This window comes from Anopheles moucheti, chromosome 3 (assembly GCF_943734755.1).
Source record: "Anopheles moucheti chromosome 3, idAnoMoucSN_F20_07, whole genome shotgun sequence".
NCBI lineage: Eukaryota > Metazoa > Arthropoda > Insecta > Diptera > Culicidae > Anopheles > Anopheles moucheti.
This window is the reverse complement of record NC_069141.1, coordinates 25921612-25949576: the sequence shown is the minus strand read 5'-3', so window position 1 is coordinate 25949576 and position 27965 is coordinate 25921612. Positions and strand designations below refer to the sequence as shown.

Genomic DNA, 27965 nt, shown 5'->3' with positions numbered 1-27965 from the left:
AGACATCGAATGTAGCACGGCGAAGGAATTCTGGTTCGAAGATAATTTCACAATTTATTCCTAGCCTAGCCACACGCTCCAACATTAGCTTGGGCGATAAATTAAGGATCACATCGCATTATGGCGGTCCTGCACTATTGCCTATTGCCTGATCGGCTGCCTCCAGCGGTGGTTGATAGCTACCGCAGCGGGGGAAATTGGCCGGCGGCTTGAGCATTTCGTTCGGTTCACCAATCTGCAGCACCAGACCCATACCGTTGGCAAGATGCCATTCAAAGTGACAGTGCACCAGCCAGAAGCCTGCAAAACACGAAGAAATGCGTCTCAAAGAAAGCGACCAACTGAACACCACACCACACCAGCGTTCACTTACCCGGGTTGTCCGCACGGAACCGTACCCGCACGTAGCCCCGGTTCGGTATGGACATCGTATCCTTGTACGGTGGGCTATGTGCGTTTGGGCGTCGTATGGTACGAAGAGTCCGCAGGTATGGTATCTGATCCGTAAGGATGTCGCTCGGAAAGCGACCAGAATCGGTCACTATAAATCGATGCCCGTGGAGATGGAATGGATGGTAGAACTTTTGTTCCACTGCAAATGGCACGGGCAAGAGTGCATCAGCGATGATATCAATCCGTGGTGTGGCCTAATGCCATTCCACTGTCCAACTGTAGCTTACCCTTGGCCGTATCGTGCAGTACGATCTCGATGACATCGTTGTGTTTCACCTTTATGCGGTGTGTGCAAAAGCACAACCGGTCGTCGGTACAGTGGGCCGGTTTGTGGCTAGCGTTGCAAAACTGTGCACTCTCGTCGACTATCAGCTCGGGCTGGATCAGCAGCGGGAAGGACGGTGGCACAAAGCTGATCATGTTCGTTGCACCGATCGTGTTGAAATCATCCAGGACGGCTGCGAAACGAAAGGATGCATTCCATTTAATTACTGTGTCAGTCCCTTTTGAAAACGCCAGCAAAGCTCCGATTATGGATGGTCGTATTTCAGTACCGTGTACGAGTGTAGGTCTGGAATGGACAATGGCGCACGAATAGCTCAGCACAAATAATCACCGGTAGCTTCACCGGAGCTTCGGAAGGCTTTCCGAGAGCTGCACCATAACTAATTTAATTAGTGGCAGCATCTTCATTAAATCTTGCATATTTTCCTGAGTTCTTCCAGCACTCGAGACACTTGCTCGCTTCGTCCGGAAGGCAAAGCAACTGAGGGTGGCAAGACATAAATTAAATAACTTCCAAACAAAGTCTTCACAGCTCTTAAGCTATCTGCAATTATGAAGTGATGATTCTATGTTTGCAAGAATTTCCTACCTATCGATGGGTGAGTTGCCGAGGAAATGCTTCCCCAGGTCGTTTCGTTAACGGTTGTATGTGCTGACCGCGTAATACTTACTTGCGAAATGGCTAAAACCATGATCCGAGAACAGCAAGCTATTATTCGCTCTGATAACATTAAACCCAAGGAAAAACGTATGATCCGGTACGGCGTCGATGAGTGCATCGTCCCGAAACACCTCGTACGATTCCAGATCCGCGGCACAGATGTACGTATCGTGCGGGGTGTAGCAGGGTGCGGTTTGGTGGTTAAACACGATACCTTCCGGGTATGGGTCATCGTACGCTGGCGGCGACTCCTTCGGGTAGGCCAACGTTTGCGCCACCGTCAGCCCACTGTCCGGGATGGAGGATACCGCTGTGCGGTAGGACAGGACGGCGAAATCTTCCACGCGCATTGGATCGCAGAAACCGATCCCTCGGACACGTACCCAGTAATTGCCTGCGAAGAGTTGAACGGTTGGGTTGGTTTGGCGTGAGGTTACTTTCGATGGTTTACGATGGCTCACCCGGTGGTTGGTTGGCCGTTAGGACGAAATCGTATCGTTCGCCGGAGATGGACACCAGCGTGTCTACGGTGTGCTGAGGCTGCACTGTTCCGCCATCGGTGGAGATGATCAACATACTGTGATTTTGGATCTTTCAAGAAACAGAACAGCGGAAACAGGGTTCAATTGGTTGACATGTGACTTTGTGGAAGAAGATTTTGCTGTAGAAGGGTAGTAGATCTGCAGAGTGCATCAGTCTTAGTAACTGTCTCTATTTGTAAGTCTTTATGCCCTTGAGCATCTCGTAGATAAGGAACTTATTCCAGGCATGTGAGATGAAAATTCAAGTATCCAAGGTATCCAAGAACAATTTCCGGGAGTCAGTATTGATATGCACCTTCCGGATATGCTCAGATATCTGATATCAACTTTTGATACTCCAAAAATTATCCAACATTTATTGTCCATTTCTTGTATACGCCGTATTTAGACACACATTTAAGCTATCTCTTTAGTCAATTAAAGACTTTCACAAACATATTATTGAGCTAATTTTCAATGTCTTCGTATGAATAAAAGCCCCATTCGGCAAGTGCGTGTCACATCGATGCAAATGGGGAAAGTCCCTGATGGCTGGTGAGTAAGCGGGCTAAGGCAGTCGAAAGACTCTCTATAAACCGAACAAAAAAGTCGTAGAAGCGACACTCCAATTGAACGACTACAAGACCAAATTCTACCAACCAGAAGTTAATCCTTTTCAAGCCTTCTGGAGGCCTGTCACGTCCATTTCGCTTCTAACATCCTAATCGCCACTTCAGGATTTTTGGAAATCATCCCCGGCACTGTGCTTCACGTAAGTCATTTCCACCGTAAACTTCCACTAGCATTCAATGTGTAACGGCCGCGTTTTTTTCTGTTAGTGAAAGCAGAAAATAAAATTTCCCTCAAATGGGAAGATTCCGTCACGAAATCCGACATTGTAGAGTCCACAACATATTGTCTTGTTGGTCAAAATTCGACGAATTACAAACTGGTATTTGTTGATAGATAACAGAGAAAAACACTTCTGTATGGGAACGCGTATAACACTAGCGTTACTTATGATTGAACACCGGTTTCATAATTGTTAACCTGGTAAATTACTGGTGCACTAGGTCTACTCTCATTAATTTTCCTCTTTGAAACACTAAAAGATATATCATTTAATAATTTCAGTAAGTCATTTTTTAAAAAAGGTAAATATTAGCAGAAGTCGGTCATAGTAAATAGTATACTTTAAAATAAGATTAAATAAAATGTATCCGGCAATATTCGGCTTGCACCTGCTCAAATGTATTAAAAGAAGAAATAATTTAATTGAACAAACAAACGTAACGAAACAACTTCGTGTGTTACATTTTTTTGGGGCAACCATGTGCGGGGATGTGTTTAAGGACAATCGTTGCTCCCGGTACCATATAGGATAGCGATAAATCCCCATTCATACGCTGTGAGTAATTGAGAAACATTGTTCATTCCCAAATTGGCACCTCGGCGGGCGAGCGCGCGCGCGCACGCTTTGGCAATTGAAATTGCAGCTGGCCACTCCGAAGCACAAAGACCAAACCGTGGAACGTGGAAAGCCAAATGGTATCCCGCCATGGTTCAGGGATACTATGGGGAAGGGACGGTTGGGATGTAAAGCACGTAACGTAATTATAATATTTGAACTACTTTTCCCGAATACCAACCCCCCCCCCCCCTCCACCCCCCCAAACCTAGTACGTACCTGAAGCTGGAACGGACAGTACTGGCTTCCGCTGCTGACCAACCGAAAGCGGTACCGTTTGCCATATTCCACCTGGTACACCGTTAGCGGGACGTTCGTTCGAGTACCGGTCGTTTCCTGCGTGTGGATGGGTAAAGGTGTAACCGAGTGGATGGTGAGGATAATTTTCGATAAATTTTAATTTACCTCCCCCCCCCCCTCCTCACCCTCCAACCCATCGACGTGCAGGGCAGTGCGGGGGTGCGAGGGATAAATTCATTATTCATACATTAAAGTACCGCCCGCGGCCATTGATGAGGATGGAGTCGACGCGCATCGACTGGGTGGCGACGCCCGGTACCCACTTCTCCACCATGTCCAGCGTCCAGTCCGCGATGAGGATCCGATGCTCGGACAGATCGTAGTCATAGTGGTCCCGATTGAGATCGTCCGGGTCGCGCACAACCACCATACCGTAGTGTCCGTTCGCCTTCTGAAAGCCTGCAAGGGTTGGAAAGGGTTGTGTGTTTTTCGAAAAATAATTAGTACAAATTGGCCACGGCGAGGTACCGTTCGGTGTCACCTACCGGTGTGCGAGTGGTAGAACTGTGTGCCGGCTTCCACCGCCGGGAAGCGATAGCGAAAGACGGTGTTCTGCGCTATCGGGCATTGGGTCACCATCGGCACTCCATCCATCCAGGGACTGTCCTTCTGATGGAACCCGTGCCAGTGGATCGTCGACCCGAGACCCTCGAGCTCGTTCTCAACGTCCACCACGATGATGTCGTGCCTGCAGACGTGTATCGCCGGTCCCGGGATGCGTCGGTTGATGGTGTAAACGCCACGCTCCATCCCGTTCGCTGTGATGCACTGCCGGTGGAAGCAGTGCTTTCGGACGCCACGCCAACAGTGCTGGCAGGAGCTGTGGCGGATGATAAGATGGCATCAGTTGCTGCTGCTGCTGCTGAAGTCAAATCTACACTGCTGACTATCGCACTGGCTTACTTACGATCCCATGGTGGCGAAGTTTTCCAACCTCCAGTGAAAGTGGCATGTTAGCGGTGGTCCATCGGAAGTGCACGGTCGGTCACACTGTACACCCGGTACGACCCGTTCTACGGTGGGTGGGGGCGTATTGGGAAGTTGTAGTAGCAGCGGCCAGAGTCGTGCTGTAGATGGAATGCGTTGTTAAGCTTTGTTCCATCAAAATTTCTGACCATCAATCGAACGAACTAATGCATTAAATGTATGACTTCCGTCGAATTAAAATTAAGCCCTACCAAATAAACCAGAAATCTGCGCTGTTTGAGCGCTAATATTGAGCGCTGGTTTTATAATCTTCAACTAAAACACAGAACTGTGAACAATTTATGTTGTCCAGCAACTTTTAGAGTTTCTTGGAAAATTTTTGATAAGAGGTTGGTTTATTGGGGAGGTTTATTCATTTATTTATTTTTCCTTTGCGTTGGGTATGAGATTATCCTTAATGATTAATATTTTTCTAAAAACATATTACACTTCCCAAAAAACACAGTTCTGAAATCAGTGCGGCCAGTAAGGTACGATTAAGTGAAAATAAGTTAACGAAAAACACCGCTTGAGCGTTAGTGTGAAAGAATATAATACTATCACCATTACTGGGTGAAATAAAAAGAAATAAAATGCTTCTGGCATTTATTGGAGTTTAATTACCGTGTCCTTCCCACTGAGCTGTTCCTTATGCCAAATTTTGATAAGGCCCGGATGATCATAGTGAGTTCAGTTGAGGTAGTCTCTGTTGCCTTCACTGTGCATGAAAAAGTAATCAATGATTGCAACGGAAATAGCTACTTGCACACGTGTTTATTACATTTTTCCAATATCAGTATTATCAGTTGAAACTTTTCGTTATTATGAACAATCGCCGGTCCAATTCTAGATTAACGAGGCAAGGATTATAAATAAAAAAACGCAACAGCCCAGCTAAATAAAAGGCTTAGAATTCGGAAAAAAGATTTAAACATTTCCTCATCATAGGTGATGTCAACATTTGAATGAGTTTAAAGTCAGCGCCAATGGTGATACTGGGCTACTTGGATGATGCCCTGCAATACGTTCTGAGGTTCAAATATTCACAGTGGGTTCTGAGATAAGAAAACTGTTAAAAATTCCTTAGACAGGAAATTAATGAGCACACAAAATATTTTTAAAAAGTGTACCAAGCATGCAGACGTATGTGCGAAAGGACAGACCGAAGTCTATATAGTATACAGGTCGATGCATAGTCCAAATATAGTTGACTATTTTGAGCTTGATTTTGACATTTAAATGAAAAAGTGTTTACAAAAAACTAACAAAGTACGCAAAATATGCACAATACATAGCTACTGTGGCGGATTCAACTACTTGAAGGCATGGTAGTTGGCGCCCATCAGTGCTCGCCAACCTGCAAGGGATCCCTTTTCTTTCTTACCTCACACGAACAGAGGCAAATACAAACACTTTTTACACTTTATCTTGCTTATCTTTATCTTGCAACGGGAGGTCTCAAGCGACCCAACATCGAATAGCGTAGAATCCACCAATGGTTTGTTGGTAGCGTTCTCGGTTGAAGTTCAGACTCCTAAATGACCGATTAGTCCACCCTTCGGAAGATTCGCCTTGTAAGGACGAAAAACGTTAACAATTTTTCATCTAACTGCCAAACAAGTTCCCACGCCAATTTACTCTGCATATGCATCGACCTGTATACTATATAGACTTTGGGACACTAAATTACACTTTCGAGTTCACTTACTTTACTTTTGACTTTCATCCATCGTTGTACATCAGGTGATACAACTTAACCCTAGGCACAATTCTTGTTAGCTTTAGCAAGATCATTGAGTCAGATAATTGTATCAATAATCTAGACTCTGGACTACAGAAGGAGTTTAGACAGTGACTGATTTAAATTTATTCGGCGGAAATGAATACTAAAAACAGGAATTCGTTTTCTCTATAGTTGATTAATTATTACGCTGGAGTTGTTTAACAATGATTGATCAATACATCATCCACATAACAAATAACTACTTCATTGCTTCATGAACCGTTTTTTTTACAAATACAGAAAGCAACAGTCAAATACTTCCTGTTTCAACACAAAATGAACCTTTTTTTATAGGTTAACACTTTTATTGCTCTCAACAATCTTTTTTTGTTGGTGATTCGATTGGATTCTTTCGCTTTTTTTAGTCGCTTCACTCTCGTATCAATTACCATCGGAATAATGTAGAACGTACCAGACGTACGTACAATCTTAATGGAATCGTCGTTTTTTTTGTAATTAAAGTTGTGATAGAAAGATACAAAAAATGGCTCTGTATTATCAGCCGTGAGTTAATTTTTTACTTCGCACGAGATTGGAGCAAATGGAATTGAAGCAGGAAAATTGCGCAATTCATGTAACTTTATTGCATAGCACAGCTAGAAGCAAATATGTTAAGTCCGTTTGCTAAAATGAAAACTAATGAAATAGTAAAACTGATGAACCTTTGAAATATTCCACTGCTTTTTTTACCTTTACGCACTTCTTAAAAAGTTAAAACACACTGCGAGCGGTTTAAGGCGTAAAGTTCGCTTTTCCACCACTGATGCCACTCACCCGGCTTTGTTGACAGTGGTAATCCTACGAAACTATCGATCTTCGGTAATGTCGATGAAAACAATGCACCCCAAACTAGCCAAAGCAATGACCCCGGGACCAGCACTGCAGTATCGCGAGGTCTCATCTTACGAACGCGTGGCCAATCGCGTGCCTTTACCGGGTAGAACTAAATCTGAAAGCGGTTCTCGGTTATTTAAACCGACCGATCGTAGTAAGCCAGCCAACGAACAGTGGATTATCAGTGTGGTGTTTTTTACTCACTTGTTACAAATTAATCAAAAGAAAATTTGACTTCTGTATTTAAAAAAAACACACACACGCAGATCTAATCATAGGTTGAAAAAATTCCATTCTATTTCGTGTAAGCTGTTAAACACTAATCTTTTTGTTCAAGACACGCTTATCACATCACAATGCGCCAGGCGTGCCAGACCGACCGATGGCGCGTGGCCTGAAGTTTGTCACATGTTTGGTTTTGTTTTCTTTTCTTCTGATGAGTGTCCGATTATGGGAGCATTCTGAGTTTGGTTTGCTGCTCAGAAATAAGGTTTTTTTTTGTATACAAAAGTTATAAAGCTTTCAAGAGACAGAATGTTACTAAGTGAGTCATGTATACAGACACGAATATAAAAACCAAAACATTTAATAAACTAATGCGATGCTTTTATATTGGCAGAATTCACCACTAGGAAGATATACTTACCATACAAATGATGGTTTTGCCAACTATTTTACGTACTGTTTGATATTTGTAAAAATACATCATAACGACGCCATATGATGCCTTTCACTTCAAAGGACAGGAAGAAAGTGCTCTATTCACAGCGGAATACCCATCAAAGGGTGGGTTGTAACCACTCCGGTTCCCTTCGAGCTCAAACGTCTGACAAAATGTTTAAATATGGCTTTTTTTTCTTCTTTTGGACTTTCCATTACTGAATGGTACGATATGATCTGAATGAGAAACGAACGGAACGCTTCTTCCGTGGATGTGTGTTGCAGATAAGATGATTGTGTCAGTGGTCGGCAAATTCATTCTTCATAGATTTACGCCACCAGCTACTTGGATTTATGGTTGTCAAAGGACAACTTTGACACAAGCAATTTGTGACAGTAATATTTAATACATTTTTTTAAATAAATTTTTGCTTGCAATTGTATTTTTTTTCGAAATTATTGAGATTGATTTGGATGTTCATTGACAAATTGATCTTTAAACACACATAGAACAACGGTGGTCAGCTGTCAACTGAACAAGGTTTTCGTACCTGTTGAGTGAATTATTGCTCTATAGCGCAATACCTGGAAAATGTATTATCTAATATGTATTATTCGGAAATATTTAAAAGATGTCATCAATAATAGGAAACCAATTACATGAAGAAAAATACAGCCTCAAACTCAGCTAGGAAACACGTCGAACTTCACTCACGGTTACGTGTTCGCTGGGAGTGTGTAAGGGCTATATGAGATATTATATATAAATATAGAATTTCGATACAAATTCCCACCTCTCACGGAAATGGTATAACTCTAGTTCTTAGTCGTGAGTACGATAGATGGAGGCAAACAGATACAGGCACAACATTGAATGTGTTCTTGCCGCCAATTAAAACGCACCTTCAGGCGACACATGGCCCAAGCCTTGTAGTTCTGAAGGTCAGGCAAACTTTTTTTGGAAAAGTTTGCTGACCACTGACTGCACTGGTTGACGAAGCAAAAAAAAAACCCGGCAAAGTTTTCCTTCGTGAAGGTTGCGTCATCCCGACGTTTGCTCTGTTTGCTACATCCGGTATCCGGTTCTGAAGCATTGCTAATATTTATACGTTTCGGTGCTGACATAGTTGGTACCGAAGATGTCCCACTGTATGTGATATTCATCGTACGCGAAGATACGTGGCGTAGCAGATAAATGCATAAACATAACCTAGCCAAATGTGTCAGAGTTTAGAGCAGTTTTTTTATTGAGTTCTGAAATACTTCCTGTATATGAATAATACTTTTTCTGTCCCTTTTTGCTAACACGCATGCATCCACTACCGCAACCCCATTTACGTACCCCATACCCTACCCACAAAGTTAAATGTGGCCCTACTACCCGTACTAGTCGTACTCTTCCTGCCTACACTGACCCCACCGACTGCACTGTGCACCGCGTGTCCTACTGCTTTCCCCTTCTCGATATAACATTTGTATCTATCTACTCCGATTCGCTTTGTTTTGTTCGTTTGTCCATTTGTTTTGCATATTCGTACCCTTCAATGTTGCTGCCAACGGCCAACGGACAGACCGAACGTACATTCTGGTACGCGCGCTTAATTGGAATCGTAACAGTGGCCTGCAGGCAAAACGTCCGCCAATGGGACGTCTTACAGTACGGTACAGTACTTGGCGGAAAAATCTTAAACACAACGCGATAAATGGCGGGTTGGAGTAAAATACTGTTTAAATTTCTTTTTCTCTCCCTTTTCTGTTTTTTTTTGTTGCATTTTAACATTTCGTTTTCTTCTCTCTTCTTGTTTCGGCTTCATCATGTTACGCTTGCTACGTACGGGCCGTTACGTCCTCTTTGAACTCTATGATACAGTATGCAACGATTTGCTTAGATGTTTCTTCGGTTTTGTGTGATTCTGTATGTAAAGTGGGGGTTCTTTTTTGTATTTAATTTTCTTTTATAAAACATTTCCACGCGGTTCGGGGCCAGCGCAACGGTCGTGCGCCGTCACACCTTTTGCATGTTTCAACACTTATTAGCGATATTTCGTTTCACCGATGGTGCGCCACCGAACCGTGCAGTATCACCGCCGTCAGCAGCATCACCATCATGGGCGGCAGCAGCACCAGCATCGTCGACAGCGTGGCAGTGGATCGCTGTGGGTGACTTCCGCTTCGGGACGGTTTGCCACCGTCGTCCAGCTGGCTGCGGTTGGCGTGTTGCATCGCTGCTGGCTTCTCACCTGGCCGCGTCGATGACGATGGACAGAAAGGGGAAGCGTGGAAGAAAACCAAACGGGAGAGGGAAAAGAATTTATTTAGCAGAAATTACATTAGCTACTGCTTTTTATTTAACATTGTTACGCCGCTAAACGGTGCGCAATTTGCATGCTGATGCGAGACGCGCCGCATTGACGAACGCCGGGCCCAACCCGGTTAACCTTGTTATCGTACTTTATGCTTCGTTTATTTGCACTGGTACAACACATTTTATGTTAAATGATTACCTAACTTGGTGTAAAGTAGGAACCATGTTCATCACTCCCCATTGTGGATCAAAGGCAAAGTGAGCGAAAAAAGCTATTCGAAATGTTGGTATGTTTTATAAACGTTGTGGCTTATAAACGTTTAGAATAGAACGCAAGTAGGAGAACAAAAGAAAAATCGAAACTGCCAGATGAGAGTATTAAGCGTTTCTATATAACACAGTATAATGAAAACCCTGATCTAGATCGAACAGCGAGGTAACATTACAGGGCTTTCAAGCATTTAATGGAACAGTGCAATCCAGTGCAACAGTGCAATGTCAAATTAATTAAATAAATATTGGTTGAATGGAATCATCATAACTAGAGAAAAAATGTTGATCAATAGGCCTGAATTAAAGAAACATCGGAATTAATTAATCGATTTGTGTCGTGTCATTTATCCACTAAGATCCGCTTTATCCACTAACAAAATTTTTCTTTAACATATTGCACAATTCTGGCCGGAAAATCTAACTGACCAGCCGCAAAGAGCCGTAATAAAAGAAATACAAAAATTGCACTATTCCAGTACAAGCGCCGAAAACCCTGCAATTTCTAAACATTAAAAAAAAACATTACAAAATGACGCCAAAACATGGAATGATTCACTAAGCGATGATATTAAAAACAAACTTTTAATAAACGATCTTTGATTGGGTGCAAATGATTCCTCGCAACACACAAAATAGTAATTACATTTTTCTGCGAATAGCAATATTGATTGCATAGCTGCAAATCACACGAATTAAATATAATCCGGAGATCAAAAGAGCGCAATGCGATTGGCAATGTAATTAGGATTAATAGATTGACTGGTCTTTGAACGGCTGCCTTCTGGGTAGAAACCATCAATGGACGGGCAGAGGTTTGTTGCACTGAGCAGCATTTCAACTGCCTTATTAATTTTACCTCCCCATGCAACCGGTGGCGGCACTGTTGCTATCGCGAATACTTTTACTCGCTTCCCCTTCGCAGCACCAAAACTCACCTTGCAGCACGTGCACGGTAATGCTGGCCGGGCGGGCATTCGAGGGTGCGCACGTGTAATTACCAGCGTGCCGTAAGTGGACCTCCTTGATCGTTAGCACGCTCGGTGCCGGCGACAGGATGTGCGAGTACGGCATTGGGTCGCTGTAATTCATCGCGAGATGATGCTGATTGTGGTACGGGTGATGGTGCTGATGGTGCAGATGCGGATGGTGGCGTGCGCCGGGCAGATCCAGCGCATCGGACGATACCGTACCGGACGGGTCGTCCTGCCGTTCCAGCGATAGATCCGCCCGATCAAGGTGTTGCTGGTGGTAGGGCGCGGATGAGAGGGCTGCCGCTGCCGCCAGAGACGCTAGCAGCAGCGAGGAGGAAGCGGACGGTGGTAGGAAGGGTTCGGACGAATCCTGTCCCAGCTGCAGCGAACGCTGGAGCAGTCCATCGTCGTCTAGCAGATTGAATCCTTGCTCCTCGGACGACAGTGGCAAATCGTGCTCGTGCTCCTGGAGCGGATGTGGCAGCAGGTAGGGATGCAGGTGCGCCAGGTGACCGGCGGTGGCCGGCGGTTGGAACGGTGTGACGGAAAATCCGTTCAGCTGATCAAAGTTTACCATATTCTGCTCGTGGTACCTGTGCGGGATAGATCGGGAGGGAAAATAAGTATGTGAAATGTGGTGAGTGGTTTTCATTTACGTGTTGCTGTTGGCCGTTGGCGTAGTTTGGTGCCAACATTGCAGAACGTGAAGGACAGAAGCGGAAAAAAGCGGAAAACACCGATGGCAATAGTTGCTGTTTGTATAGCTACTTATTTTTAATGGGAAAGATATTGGAAGTGAGAGCATTGGCTTGAGGGATAACAAAACTTTATGATGAAGAATTTAAACTAAAAGTAATGCTATTAAGTTATTAAGTTATTATATTGTACAACAATTCATTTCGGAGGTCCGTTAAACAAACTTATTCTCTATCTCGATTCTATTCGGCCCACTTTTCATCTTTTGTACAGTGTTATAAATAAAGTTCATTGCATACGGGTTGAAGGACGCAACCAGCATTGATGTACCACTTTTCTTATCTTTACATTCGCATTCAATATCGTTTTGTTTGACACAATTGTATTCCACCCCGTAACACACGATCGGTCATACAATTATCCCTCCCTCAGAGCTGGAACTAGCTAGTTACATCACAGAGCCAGATAGAACCAACCAGGCTCATCTCTCGCCATACGCAATTGCATGCCAATTTTACGACCCCGAAAGTGCACTGAATAATCTAACCACACTAACGACGGATGCGTGTAATCGGGGTGGGATTTCCCGCCCACCCAAACCAATGCAGCACCGCGCAGTTCACCAGAATGGACGGAAAACTTTGTCAACCGGTAGAGAACGATTGCACGGTGCACCGTTGTACCCGTTGTGTGGAAAGTAATTATCGTGATCAACGATCTCGTTCCCGTTTGCCGGGTTTTGCCGTGCAGGATCGTTTCGAATGCATCGCAGACCATCGAAATCGACACCAAACACAGTAAGCGTGGTTTGATGATTAGCGGTTTTTGTGGGGTAATTGCCGTGCATTTGGATGCGGGCGGCACAATAGGTTCGTAATTTTGGACAGTGTATAAAGATTATCCGGTAAAGATGAACCCCATGCGAGGTAACGGATGCTCGTTGGGCGTAGAAATCGATGGTGGGCATTGCAATTGTCAGGCAAAGCTTAAAGCTCTGGTGAAAGTTTGTGATAGAATATTACGTTTTGCTTGGAATGTTTTCCATTTCCAGAATTCGTAATGATTACAGTGGACTCTCAAAGCATATTATTATATACACAGATGGTAAGAAACGTTTTCCACAAATTCTTCAAAGTTCCTTGTAATGAAAAAAAAAATCGTTGACTTTATTAACATTTTACAGAAATTCCATCGGCTGTTGTTGGTTAACCGAGCAACAGAATAACGTCTTCAATCACGCATGGCATGCCTTTAGCAGAATTAATACAATGAATTCCTTCTTTTGTCGGTCAATATCAGGTATAGGTTAAGGTAAGCTTATGGAACGTTTCGAATTAGCTTGTAACGGTCGCATATTATTGTCAGAATTTCAACGCTCTTGGGGTTTGATTATTGATGTGGATTGGATTGGATATTTAATACTTGATATGGAATTCAATCCTCTGATATGAATACTATCCAAAACCAATTTCCCTTTTACGCATAAAATTAAACAATCAACATTGACGTTTTAACTAGAATCCATCGGTAAATATTTGCTCATTTTGATATTACGTTTTGCAGTTGAATAAAATAGCGCTCCTTCCGAAGTAAATGAACATTGTAAATTTATATGGAAGGCCACAAATAACTCACAGCCTTGACTATTCGCATAATTGCAACAGTGCATTCAAATTAGCAATTTAAGTATTTTTTTATAATTAAAATTAAAATTAAAAATTATCGACAAAACCCGTACGTGATGGGGATATTCTTACGTTCCTATGGAGACGCCTGGTACCTGACGCGTAGGCATTGAATCAGTACCATGTGTGAATATGAATACGAATTGCTATTGTTTACGGGGAAAAAGCTCCAATCAGCCATCTTTTTCATTTTCGATCAGGCTGGCTTTGGAAAAAAGCTTCTACTTATACACAGATGTGATAATCAGTTGACGACATTCAGCCACAGCAAATGCTGTTCAATTAATGTATTTCCTACGTTTATCGCAATTGTATCAGTTATTGTATCAGGATATACAAATTGGGCAGATATATATACAGAAAAAAAAATTTTGTCCAATTGAGCAACTACTTGACAAATTACGTTACTTGCAACGGGGTTTTATAACTTCGCTTTACTATCACGCAACTCGTGTCAGTAGTCATTGGTCGTTGTTAACCTTATTAAGAGCAATCGGTAAGCCAAAGAGGATTAGCCTTGATCGTAATTTTGCAAGCGTATCATTTACAGCACAAAGCTTCCATACCACCGTTCCGCACGTAAGATAACACTGCGATTAAATGAATGATGCGTACTCCCGGCATTACAGTATCGGTTTCTACCCAAAATGTAAAAAAAAACACCAAGTTGTCCCCGTTTTTGTACTGGCCATATCCATGGGTACCGTATCCTACCGTCACGTTACTCAAAAATCATTGCTTTTTTTAATCTTGGTATTTACACAAAAAAAAACCATCACCCGACATTGCCATATCATGAATCCCTCATTAATACCTGTCGCATATTTATTTTCCACCGAACGATGATCGGATCGGTTCTTTATGAGCTACGCGACTTTTCCACGACCACCGGACCGGCGTGTACGGTTGCGATGATAAGGGGGTTGGCAAGCATAAACTTTGGCTTTAAAAAAAAGCTATTTGTCAGTTGGCGCAATGTCGGCTCGGTAGGAGTAATGATTTTCGTACCACCTTCCATAAGGGGTCCCCCGAATCTGCCGTGTGCCACGATACGCAAAAAATAATGCAAAGGAAATCCTTTCATACCGACATTTGTGCAGTAATAAAATGGGGGAAACTCCCCAAAAAAACAAAAACACAAACAAACACAAGCGTTATATTGTCTGCAGTATGCATACGCAACACACACATACACACACGTGAGGTGGCCATTTCCGTGACGCTAACGGTAACATAATATCCCGGGTGGAGGATTATTTTTCTCACAAGCTGTAAAATATTTGATTTTTTTCCCCCCAAATCGATTGTGATTAAAATTATACAACAAGATGGAAATAAAGCAACAAAACCATATTGAACCATGTTCAATGGGGCTTTGAAGGGGTGGTGCGGTGGTTATGGTATCGGATGGATACGCGTTATCTACTGGAAACGGTTATTGCGTGCTATTAATTTACCATTTCGTTGCGTTGTTTTTAAAAAACTCCACCCGACTCTTTACGGCGCATAAAACCCTTTAACGAGCATTGGTTCATAAAAGTATGTCAATCACAATTTATACAATGTATTGATATAATCTAATAATAATAAAAAGTGAAAGCAAACCACAAGTGATTCACCAGAAAGATTAAAACAGTCATAAAAAATGTGTGTGACGCGTTGTTTAGTAAATTAATTCGTGGAAATTCTTCATCATGCGCTCGTACTTGGAAACTTCCCGTTCTAGCGCAATATAAGCTTAATTTAGTGTTATAAATAGGTTGCATTACAAGAAGACGACAACGAAAAAACGAAAAACAACAAAAGTACACATTATTAATTACTCACCAGAACACGAACGTGGGATTCTCGGTAGCACGCTGTAATTTGCACTCTAGCCGTAAGGTAGATCCTTCATCAATGTGCAGATCCGGTGCTCCGACTATTTCTGCTGTTGCCTCTGCAAAGTGAAGCATGTGAAAAGAAAGGAGAGAACACAAAATATAGTACGAAGCAAGTACTGACTATGCTTAAAGTCTTCTGTGCGGGGTTCGCTAGTTTGCCTTTGAGCCGGATGGGTTCTGTATCGACCGGAAGCGAGGTTGGCGAGTAGCTGAAAACCTTCCATAACATTTATCCCTTGTTTTTCGCTTCTTTCGTTCTGGAGGATATGTGTTCCCACACCCTCGCCACGTGCTGTCTAACTGACCTGCTTGCACTGGCTTTGAATGATTTGAAAGGTAAGGGGATGAGCGAAATAGCGAGGGAATCTTCACCAGTTCCTGTCGGTGGACAGGGAAACCCTGCTAATCGTTAAAAACGTTTGAGCTGTTTTGCTTTCCGGGGATTCGAGATTTTTTTCCCTTTTAAACCACTCCCGGTGAGCAACGGGTGATGAAGCAACTGGTTTTATGTCGTCGTTAGCGTTATTGCGCTCGCCTCAGCTGTGCTTGTTACGGTACAGGTTAGCAAGAGTGTATTTCGGTGTACTCCACGTGCTGAGTGAATGTAATGCAATCGGAATTGTTAGTGACAGGTTGGCGGTGCTGTTAAAAATGGAAAAAAACCAGCGCATTGAGAATGTTTACGGATCATGTGTATGCTGAGGCTTGGAAAGAAAGGGGGGAAAGCCCAGAATAAGAAAGCTTCTTGAAAGCACAAAGAAATTTATTTGTGAAACCATTTTTAATGCGATCTTTTTTTTTTGGGCATTATCGTACGAAATATAAACTGAGCAGCTACATTAGTTGTACTTTAAAGGGGACTGTGCACCGACAGCGAAAAGAAGTCAAGATTCCTTTCCGTTTATTGAAGGGATGTGATAATACACAATATTCATCAAACCACATGTTTGAGAAAGATACACTCGAACAAAATCTGGTGTAAATTAAAGTTTTGCCACTATTTTTCAAAGCTTTCATATTTGTTTTTGACAGGGCACGGGGGCGCTTTTTTCCATCCTTTGATGTTCATATGCTCATTCACGTTTAAAATTCAGAGACTGCAGCGTCACACTTTGAAACTTTTAACATCATTTGCAAAAGACAGTAGCGGTTGGTGGGTTGGAAAAAGAAATTAAAAATATTCTTCTTCGTCTTTATCGACACAACAACCTCGGGAGGTCTAGGCCTCGCCGATTGCTCGCTTTCTTTGACTTTATTTACCCGTAGCCAAATAGTCAGTTCTGAGTACGGATTTTAGACCGGTCCTGTCCTCTGGTGCCGCCACCAATACACTGCCCCATTCGCCCAAATTGGCGAGCTTAAAACTTCAAATCAAATATCTTAAACTTCAACAGTGGTTTGTTTGATGGACAAACACAAGGGAAAATAAAGACTGATCGCAATCAGCATCATCAGCGTGACTGACGGCATATACATTCTTTCCATTCCTAATGGGGGGGGCAAAATCAATCGGAAATCTTGTAACCGTAAGTTTTCCACAAGGCGGCCAGGGAGTCACGGGGCCCGGGTAGTCGAATAGGGCACACACAATAGCAAACATTGATACAGCTTACCAAATGAAATCCCAACTCAACCCTCCCCCGCTGTGGTGCGCTGGATCGGGAGTCTCCTCCGGGGGAACCGTATCGCTTTCCGCAGATCGTCGTCTTGCGAAACCGGATAAAAGTTTCAATTACATTGCAAGAGCGAATAGGGAAGTTTATTCTTTTTTTTTTTGGCGAAACCTAAAAAGTAAAAAAATCAACATCCCTAATACGCCGCTACTCGTCCATGCGTGCGCGTGTGTGTACTTATGGCTTGTTACGGTGCGTTCCTTTGGTATAGGTTAAATTTGGTTGCAGATTGTAAATAATTTAATTAAAATATACGCTTGACGTGAGCGCTTGGTAAGCTTTTCCGAACGACGACGACGACGACGACGATGAGTTCGGTTCGCTTAGCCGCTCGATTGCGGTAGCAATGGGTTCGGAAGCTCCCGGTACTGAGGGTCAGGAAGGAGCATTTACTTGTTCTCCGCCGTACGGTGGGCACACACATGCATGCACCTTCACAAAAAGGAAACACGGTAGATTCGATGAGATTTCATCAAGCTTTAATGAAAACTCAATTTCCCAGCACACCATCGCGCGCGGTGCATTGGGTAACGAGGTTACGTTAAATACTTGAAAAATGTTACCCATACGTGCGGATCTAAGCCACGGCACACGGCACACGTCACGTGTGTGAGGATATTCTGCTTTGTGCACAACACACACACGGGGAATTTGAGCTTTTTGTGTGCGCGAACGATGGCGGCAAGCACCAGTTGCCATAAACAGGATCGGTTTAAATGCTTCCCAATGCTCTCCCAGGCTAAAGCAAGCAAGCTATTTGTAAGTGTAACACATTCAGCGCCGGTACACTTTCGCAGGGCACGAGAATGATTGAGTAAGTTTTCCGTACGGCAGTACCGGCTACCCGGGAACATTGGCGCACGGTTCTGATGCTGATAAAAACCGACGCAACTTTCACGCTTGGAAGCAGTTGAAGTCATCATGTACTTGGAGTACATGAAGCGTTCTGCTGGAAATTTGCTGGCAGATTGTCCTGTTTCCTGATCATTCGCACGCTTGGCCGCTTGCTTTCGGGCGTAAGAAACGACCGAAAATTGATGAACAAGCATTAGACATTCCTGGTGACATTCGGGCATGAAATTTAGTTCGTTTTTTCAATTAACGGTGCATGACATTTTTATCCGGTGCGTAAGGCGTGCGTTCAGTAAATTTTTAGAACGTTATTGAAGCTTACAGCTTTTTGTATATTATAGAAATTTGTGGTATTGGTTTAGTGTTTGTAGAGTATTTGTAGTTTTAATATGGTTGTAATAATATTGTTTTAAAACCAAACAATTTGCAGGCGTCTGCAATGAAAATCTTTGGCGTTTAATTCAATGGTTTCCATCTTTGTTGGCATAATTTTCATTTTTTTAACGACCAGTGCATATAATCAAAGATAAATATTATTGTAAAATAGCACGCTATGTAGAGTACAATTTCTATCACTAGAACGTTAGCTCTAGAGCAGACCAATTCCTAATTGGTTCTCAACAACGTTCTGTAGATGGACCTTTTGGTCTTAGTAATGCTTTATTATGGTTTTATTAGGGGCTGCAAGCTCCGGATGTTTTAAAATAAGACTTAAGGACTTAATGACAAATATTATTTGGGTACCCTTAAACAATAATAACTTAATTGACATATTCCTTCCCCAGAATGGGCTATAATCAAAAATTACGGCAGGTGGCGGTAAGGAGAGACAACATCATAAAAAACAAGTTTCCATTCCAAGATTTAAAAAATTCTCGAAAAAACCCCCGTTTAGTTACACTCAATTGCAATGTTTCTTTTATTGTGCTATTCCTTACACAACTTCAGAAGATTGTGGTTTTGCTGTCCCATTATTTGAGATCCGTTTTTGATGGCAAAAATCATCACATTTCGGTGTTGTTTCTTTCCTTAACGAACTACACCCAAAAATAATAGCCTTCCATTTTCTGTTTGCCCATTATCACATGGCGTACACACGTTTTTAACTCGCATATTGTCACGAAAGCACACAGTGATCAGCATTTTTCACGCGTTTCGGGGTTACGATCTGCGCAAGAAAGGGGAGAAACCCCTTCATGCCCATGTACCGGCATAAAGTGTCAACTGGAATTTGTTTTCCTACGCCATTTGCTAACGTTTCTATTGTGTGCTGTGGCCCGTGTGTGTGTGTGGCTTTTTATGCCTAATATTGAGGGGCTTTTTGCTGTGCTCAGGACAAGCGACAAGCATTTGGGATTGGTTAGGACTTCGTATGCGCCTTACCTTCCGCAATCTAATTTGCCAAATCGAGAACGGGAAGCCATTCCGGCTAGGCTTGATAAAGGATTGAGAGCGAAATCCCTAATACCGAGTCACAAAACGAGCCGAGCGAAGGAACATAAAAATGAAAGAAAGAAGGAAAGGTAGGAAAAAAAGCCCAGCGAAACACGGCCACGTTTTAAAAAAGGTAGGCCAAAAAAGTTTAAAATAAAATGCATGTCGTGTGAAAGCAATATAGCAAGCAAAGGGACCGAGAGACCCCGGTCCTTAAATGAGCAGCGCTACAAATACGAGCAGAGCTTTGGAAACATCCATTTCGATCGAACGTCCTACACCTGCGAGGAAGTGAGGAAGTTGTGGCATGAAGCGGATAAATGCGGTGTGTGGGCTGAGGAACACAGATTATTTTCTCCCCCCCCCCCCACTGGAACCTTCCCATGCTCAAGAAGTAGTTCTTTGCCGTGCTGTGGGCACTGTTTTCTTAGCAGCAAGCGAGCAATCGGCAGTGGCCTCCACCAGCCGGCCCTTACCGTGTACCGTGGATTTGTGTCATCGAAGGAATTTTTCATGAGAGGTTTATCTGTGCGCTGTCCGTAACCATGCCGGCCGGAGCGTACTGCACTCGATTCACGTTTACTAGGCCATATTTCCTTATACCGAACGCCGGAACGGAATAACGAAAAAAAAAATCCACCAAAGTGGCCTGCCGGAGTGCTTTTATTGGAAAATCATTCCGAAAAGCTTCGATTCTTTCCCACACCACCGGCAAAGCCGGAACGATACAGAGCTTGTCGCTATGGTGCTATAAAAACAACGACGTCCCCAGGAAAACAATGCAAGAAAAACAAAAAAACACCAAAGGATTTTGCCAAAGGTGAAGAAAATGGTGACGGAAAATCGGGTACACGTGCCCATGCTTACCAACGACTTTAAGCTCGACAAACACCGATTGTACGGGATGAACGGACAGCTGGCACTCGTACAGGCCCTCGTCCTCGGTGCGCACCGACTTGATCCGCAGTGCCCAGTGTCCCAAGTGGCGCAAATGCTCGACCAGAAACCGTTCGTCGCTGCTGTACGTCGAGAGGCCGACCGTTAGTAGCTGGTAGTCCTGCCGGCGGATCCACGATACCTGGAAGGGTGGATAATACAGAAGAAAAAAAAAGCCATCGTTTGTTAGATACGCTTCGGGGTCGCTTCCGTGGCGCGAATGGCGTGTGGCCGATGTACGAGCGGGGAAGAAAATTCATTTTCCATCTGGCGCTGTTTTATTTTCATTCGGTTGTATATTGCTGTCCCAGGCCGATTGTAGGCTAAATGATTGTTTTTTTTTTGTTGCTAAAGGCAAATGGAAATCTCGCTAAACAGCTCGCAAATGGTGCAGAATGAGCTGTGGGAAAGCATTATAAGAAGCTTACTGTTGGGAGTTTGCGATACGGTTAAAACAAATGAGTAGGATGCACGGGAGCATTGTGAATTATCGATAAATTATTATTAGAACCAGGTATAGTAACGAAGGATGCTATAACATATTTTATATAATCATAACATAAGAGAACAAAATAAAGCAATAAATAATTTATACAAAAGGATAACAATATTCAATGTTAAACTAATGAAATGTAAACTTACACCCATCGTAACAAAGGTTAAGTTAATAAACGTACAGCCGAGAGGTTCTACCGCAAGTTACAAAACAAGGTTGAATTATGGCTAGATATGAATGTACAGAATGTTGGTAATAACGTAAAACCCACCTTTCATCTTTGGCATTTGCTCAACGCTAAGGGCTTCAGGAACATCGGATAATAAATGCAAATCAATATTCGAGCATGTAACGAAGTTACAGCCCCTAAGAGTGAACTCATTCCTACGCGAAAGGGCATACGTTCAATGTTCCGTCGCGGTTTTTCGCCAAAAACAACCGGCGTTTTGCAAATCGATACTCAGAAATTCTTCACAAAACCCTGTAAACCGATTAACTAGAAGCTTCCATCAGCTATTCTTTGCCCACTTCACTTGTAGCAAGATTCGCTATTTTAATGGAATTCTGGTCGTTTGGTTGCCAAAATGCTGACAAATGTTACGTAATGAAATGGCTTTTTTTCCAACTGTAAACGTACTACATTTTGTGGAATTCGAATCGCCGAGTATGGAATTATAGCAGCTTCTTTCAACATATTTTTAAAATAGCTTAAAATTACCCCTAAGTTATCGGGTAATTTAAGGGTAAATGAAGGTAAAGTTAGCAGCCCTTGATTTACTCTTTCGTGCAGTTTTGACATGCTTACAATGCGTCTTTGAAGGATGCAGATTTTCCCTTCATTTATCGCTTAATTAAACGGTAAATCAAGGGAAAATCTTTTACTGAGCATGCACCACGTGTCAGTTAAATGTTGCGAAACATTTTAAAAGCAAGAATAGCGTAAAGAACACTGTTTTATTTTATGCACTATGGGACGCCAACACACAAGAGCGAATGATACAGCCTGACGAAACAAACTGCTCGAAAGGGTAAATTAACAGCGCACAGCCTGATTGGGTTTTGACGTGAAGTCAGTGGCACACATATTTGTTGCTAATTCTACAACATAACAACACAATTTTATGTAAAATTTCAATAGTCTAGCCAAGAAGTCATTAATTTGTATACTTTTTCATAGAAACACTCGTATTAGGTATGTGATGTGGTTGAATTTAACAATGCGAGCGCTGTTCGATTTGCCGTAATCTGTTTATGAATGTATCAGTGCACTCTACAGGGGATCATGATCCTTTTTTCGAGGATCATGGATCCATGGATCCTTTGCTATCCATGGGCAGAAGGAAAACACAAACCTTTATACATTTCATGTATAGTTGCATGGCTACTACGATAAAATATTGGATGAATGACATGAAAAGCCTTCAATATTGGATGATTACACATGAAAGAATTGGTTGGATGTGGATATTGGTTGAATGCAAAAAAGATCGCCTAATCTATTTTTAGCAGACTTCGGTCGTAGTGTGCGTAAGCATCATCATCAAAGCTTTGGGAACTGATAATGTAGGTTTTTTTATTTGTAAAACATTTTTGATTTTTGAGCTTCTGAGTGTTTAACTGCAGAGAATGAAAGGAAGCAAAATAAGGTAGGGAACTTTGTAAGGTAGTAGATTCGGTTTTAGTGACTTTAGAAATATAGTAAATGACCTCAAATAAACATCAATAAGAAAGAAAGGTGCAATAAATTGAATAAACAAAACAATATTGTCCCTTGCTTCATTCATCCATTTTGCGACACGAATCAGTCTTCGGGGACGCAACCGAAAGGATTACATTGTATTATTCTTCGCGCTTTCCTTCGGCAACGGTTCAATATTTTTGTAAAGTTGTGTAATGAACCATTGGGGCGTAAACATTCCTTATTCGTTCGGGCTTTCTACTGTGCGTGTGTAATCTTCCCGCCTTAACCGCCCCCCTATCTCCAAGGAAACACGCCAGATGGGGCTCTCAAACGTTAACTCACCAGGGCGGAAGATTGGCTGATGACGGTGCACGGCAGCAGGGCCGTGCCGCCTCGTTGTGCGGTGACTTTTGTGTTGTTTTGGGTGGCAAAATACACCGCGGCCGGAAATGACGACACCGACGGCGCTGCCGATGAGCCCGGATGTTCATGGTGCTGATGATGGTGGTGGTGGTGGTGATGGTGGGGTTGGTGCTGTTGATGATGTCGATGGTTGCTGTTGCTGCCTTCGGTATCTTGCACCAAAGTTTGCCGCTGCGAAGAGGTGAAATCTGCAAAAGGTGGAAAATTGATACAAAACAACAATGAATGAATGCGCACCGGTACGGGAGACGGCCATTTGATACGCGGGGCTTTTGATGGGTTTTGTGCCGGGCCCGACCAACCAAAACAACGTACAACGCACCAAACCGAGCTGAACCACCAAACAAACCGATCCGGTGGCGGTGGCGAGGGTGAAGTAAGCATAAAATTAATGTACTACATTTCCGTGTCCACCGGGAAGAATGCGTACCGAGCCGGAAAAATAAACCCCCATGTCCACCGAACGGGTCTCCCCCTCACCCCCGGGGTTGCCTTCCGACGAGAGCGAACACGGATCTGAGGAGAGAACCTACTTTCATCCTGTGTGTGTGTGTGTGTGGTCCGTTTCGATGATTGATTGCATTCGGAGGTCGGTATTAATTTATTTCGTGTATTTATCGTCCAGCCCCTGTATTTTTTCCTCCCCCGTTTTGATGTTATTGTTGTTGTGTTTTTCCCCGCCTACTACGACCTGCGGGGCGTTTGGTTGATCGTCTTTGTTGATGTTTACTTACGCGCATCCGTGAACCGTCCGGAACGTGGAGCCAGCGGTTCGGGTTCGGGTTTGGTGGCTCGTATTGTTATCACTAAGCCTTCCCACCGACCCAGGCAGTTCATTCCTGGCAGGGGGGTTGAGTGATGAAAGAATGCAAGGAAAAAAGCTGCCAACGCCCGCCGCCCAACGTCCCAACAATGTGGTTCGACTTTATGATATTTCACACCGATTCCTTCCATCATCATTCCGTTCCGTGGCACCACGCTCAAAAGGATACTCCAGCAGCGGGGGCGGAGTGAGTGAGCCGGGCCGAAGCGTTGTTCCCTTTTTCTGTCAGCAATCGTCAGCAATTCTAGCAGCCACGCGAAACCACGCGTTGCTGGAACGCTTTTGCAGCTTACCACTTCTTACGATTGCCAACTGGTTTGGGGGCAGGATGGATGGTCAATCCCACAGCAATAGCCCACACACCCTAATGTACCGCGACAGTAAACGAACCAACAAATGGACGAACCGTGTATTTCTTTTTCTTTTTAAGGCTAGCTGTACGGTCCGGGGACTGATGAGGAGTTGGTTTCTTGGTGGCTTTTGAAGCAATTCTGCCATGGTGAAGGAGCGCAACAACATTAACAACAACAAAAAATGGTAGCTTTGTCAAACTCCGAAAACTTGACAAGTGTGGAACTGAGATTTCCGTTGAGCAAAAAAAAAAAATCACACACACACAGAGTTGGGTGGAATTGGAAACCTACCCTTAGGTTTTTAGCAAGAAAAAAATGGTTTTTTTCCACTGATGGATGTTGTTGTTTAGTGTGTGTGTGTGTGTGTAGAGGGGAGAGGGTAGTTTTTATCGTAGCTTGCCTTTATGTTGACTGTGGCAGTTTAGACGAAGAAGACGAACAACAACAACAGAAAAAACGCGTAAAATGTATTTGTCACCCAAAATATAGAGCGTGGAATTTTTACCGGCCCTGTGCCAAATTGTCAACATTCAACTGTCAGTGAGGAGCAGCACTGGCCAGTGCTGGGATGCTAAATAATAACAAAAAAACCTTTGCGTATTGTTGCCGTTCTTTCCTTTTGCCAAAGCAAACCTTCCATCATCCCTTTCTGTAGCGAGCAACACAAAAAAAGGGGGCTGTGAAAAAGCGATTGTGAAATTTGTACGCACCAGATATTGCGAGAGCGAGAGCTAATGGATCATACACAAACCACTTAGGCGACTGCTCGGTATTGGCCTTTATCCTTTTGGATCATTCAAGTTTTTTTTCCTTTTTTTGGCACGAAATAAAATACACTGCACTGCCTTGAGGATGAGGTCCACCCCTAACGGGGGAGGGTGGAGAGAATCATTTGTTGGGCAAGCATTTATTCAGTGAAGTTATTACAGTTTTGGATTGAGTGGGTCGATAGGACCATTATTTTAATTAAATTGAATTTACGTGTAAATTCTCGAAATGCGCCAAGGCTGATAATTGTGGTGCGATGAATTTTAATGGATATCATTCTCAGTCAAATCCAATTTGGAATGTTTGCCGTCAGTTAAGTGGCTAAACAGCAATTACAAAAGGTTATCCGTTCTGATACGCTTGGCCCAGGGATGGAGGGAGAATATTTTATAAATTCTGGTAGTACTAATCGTTGAGTTGTACTGTGATATTAGGGTTCTTTGTGGTCGTCTGAGCTGTGTGGATTAATTATGCAGATGAACATTTTTCTGCGGTAAATTAAATCTGTTCCGAACTCCGAACAAGAAATTGGTTTAAATGTTTAGTTTGTGTACACTTAAAATTCACGTAATGTATTATAAATCTACAGGATATTGTCAGTGTTTTGTCGTGAAATTGATATAAAATAATTTAGTTTTCAATCTGTTCGAATTACACTAAATCCGAAAGCTTCTTTATGGCCAACCTTCCTGTATAAGTTGTTTAGTAACTGGAAATTAAAGAAACATATCTTGACAAGCAATATGTGACAGTCTTTTTGTCCACCACAAACCTGAAATCCTTGTATGTATTGTCATGAAGTGCATGTAATGCTTCTGCAACATGTCGTAAAACCACATTAGATGAAGAGGGAGGAAAAAAACATTTCTGCCTGTTTTTGATTACGTTTGATTGATTGCGGAAGCACCGGACGTAACTAAGCTCGATATGGAGTTGAAGAAGTCGTATTGTAGGTAACCATTGTTTTGAGTTGTTATTGTGTGTCTCACCAGCCAGTCCATTCGAATCTATAGTGTAATACATCAAATTAAACCGACGTCGACTACTGTTACACGAATGCGGAATTACTGCTAATTTATCTACTCGAACAAGACCATGACCATTATATTTCCGACGACGCTTATTAAGCGCCAAGTTGTGATATCACCTTCCGCAAAACATGTTCTGAGAATTCGAATTTCTGCAAAATATGGCACACTTCCTCGTGCTGGTAGGCACATCTTTAGCTCGCATTGTTTGCGCATTAGACAGCGTAAGAAGAGCTTGCTGCTTTCCCTTGAGGCATACTTTGACAGATTGTTTAATGGCACGCTTTTGAGCGACACTTGCGACGTAAGAATAATGATGTGTATTCCAAGAATGCATAGTTCTTTATGCGCTTCCTTTTTCCGAGTCCCATTGAAGCCGATTTATCGAAACACAGAATTCAATAGGAGGGACAGATCAGCAAACAGGCACATCAACACGTACGTAAACATCAGAGGAAGCTAACACAAAGAACACGGTGAATCGGTCGGTGGCCGTTCGGAAGAATTCCTTTACTCACCCGTGTGTGGGGCGCCCATGACGATGGTAAAGATGAATATCACAGCTAGAAGATGCCTTTGATTGCAGCAACAGAGATAGCTCAGATCGGTACCGGTGTAAATCCAAGCCATGGCACGTGCGTTTCGTTACTTGGTGATACGGTTCCTGGATTGGGGGTTGACAGACAGGGGGCGTTTCGATTGAAGTAATAAAGCTCGAAGAATAATCGTTTTCTTTTTTTGTTTGTTTGTTTGTCTTGTTTACTTTTTTTGGCTAACGCGTATTTGGCTAATACGGTTCTTACGGTTTTCCTTGTCCGAAAAAGCTTCTAAACTCACTTACGTAACGGCTTGACACACGCTGTTGTTATCTGGTCTTTTTTGTAAACCGGGGTTTGTTTAATTACACATCACACGGAGACGGGACCACACCATTACTAAGACTACTTGTTGCAACAGTTGCACTCGTTTTCAAATTCACACGTCACGTACTTGCATTCCGCTTGCAATGGAAACCATTTATCGTTACGTACGTAGCAAACGCGATGCAAATTGTATGCAATCCAAGCTTTCGTGCATACACGAAAGGATGTCCGTCGGTGTGTGAGTGAGTGAGCCCAAGATGTTATACCCGTGGGAAAATTTACATTCAAAAACAGCTTACACACTCCGGCGCCCACTAGGTGCTGCTATGCAAATCGTGTTCCGTTAGTACCACGCGACAACCAGCTCACTCATTTGTGCTTAGCGCTTAGTGCCAAAGCGCTCCAGAACGATTTCATGATAATTGTATGGTGAGTGGGCTGCACCGCACACAGCACTGAGGAACCGTACCGAGGAGCTTCCGTTTCCCACCCTCTTTTTTTCTTCTTGTTTGCTACAGTCCGATTTCAATTAACTTTTAACACTTTGGCGAGCTGTCGGAACACATCCACGGTGCGGCACTTGTCACACACGCACTGGTGCCACCGGCCGCTAAAGTCCCCACCAACACGACCAGCTTTTGAGGCAGCCTTCTTTTCATAGTGATCATCGTGGGTGTGTGTGTGTGTGTGTGTGTGTGTGTGTGTGTGTGTGTTGTTTTTTTTTTGAATCACACTTCCGTCAGTTCGCTGTACCGTCCGGTGCTGCTAAACGTCACTAATGATCCTGTCAACTGTAGATGGATTTCAATGTTGCACCTTGCACTGGGAATGATTTTTTTTTATCTCTTTTATACCGTTTCTTTCTCTCTCGTTCTCACTCGCTCCCACTCG

The 27965-nt window shown here is 43.1% G+C and overlaps 2 protein-coding genes across 2 annotated transcripts; both read right to left on the bottom strand.

Moving 5' to 3' along the window:
- Nucleotides 1-101: 101 nt before the first annotated feature.
- LOC128302615 (uncharacterized) lies at nt 102-7338 on the bottom strand. Its single transcript, XM_053039480.1, is given in 11 exon segments — nt 102-122; nt 125-300; nt 374-592; nt 681-911; nt 1410-1793; nt 1861-1990; nt 3608-3724; nt 3876-4087; nt 4174-4508; nt 4596-4755; nt 7212-7338. Coding segments are annotated over 11 exon segments (2112 nt in total).
- Nucleotides 7339-9243: 1905 nt separating this feature from the next.
- Nucleotides 9244-27223, bottom strand: LOC128302337 (uncharacterized). Its single transcript, XM_053039136.1, has 6 exons — nt 26730-27223; nt 23159-23427; nt 20571-20781; nt 15689-15800; nt 11445-12073; nt 9244-10171 (listed from the first exon to the last, which is right to left on the bottom strand). Exons 1-6 carry the CDS (start codon nt 26839-26841, stop codon nt 9981-9983), a joined length of 1524 nt encoding a protein of 507 aa, XP_052895096.1. The 5' UTR covers nt 26842-27223; the 3' UTR covers nt 9244-9980.
- Nucleotides 27224-27965: the final 742 nt, after the last annotated feature.

Excerpts from the sequence above, each read along its gene's own strand:
- LOC128302337 (XM_053039136.1), bottom strand. The coding sequence starts at position 26,841 with ATGGCTTGGATTTACACCGGTACCGATCTGAGCTATCTCTGTTGCTGC. Across the intron at positions 20,782-23,158 it reads TCAGCCAATCTTCCGCCCTG|GTATCGTGGATCCGCCGGCA; the intron begins GTGAGTTAACGT and ends CCACCCTTCCAG. Across the intron at positions 10,172-11,444 it reads TACCGTGCACGTGCTGCAAG|GTGAGAAGCCAGCAGCGATG; the intron begins GTGAGTTTTGGT and ends CGACGCGGCCAG.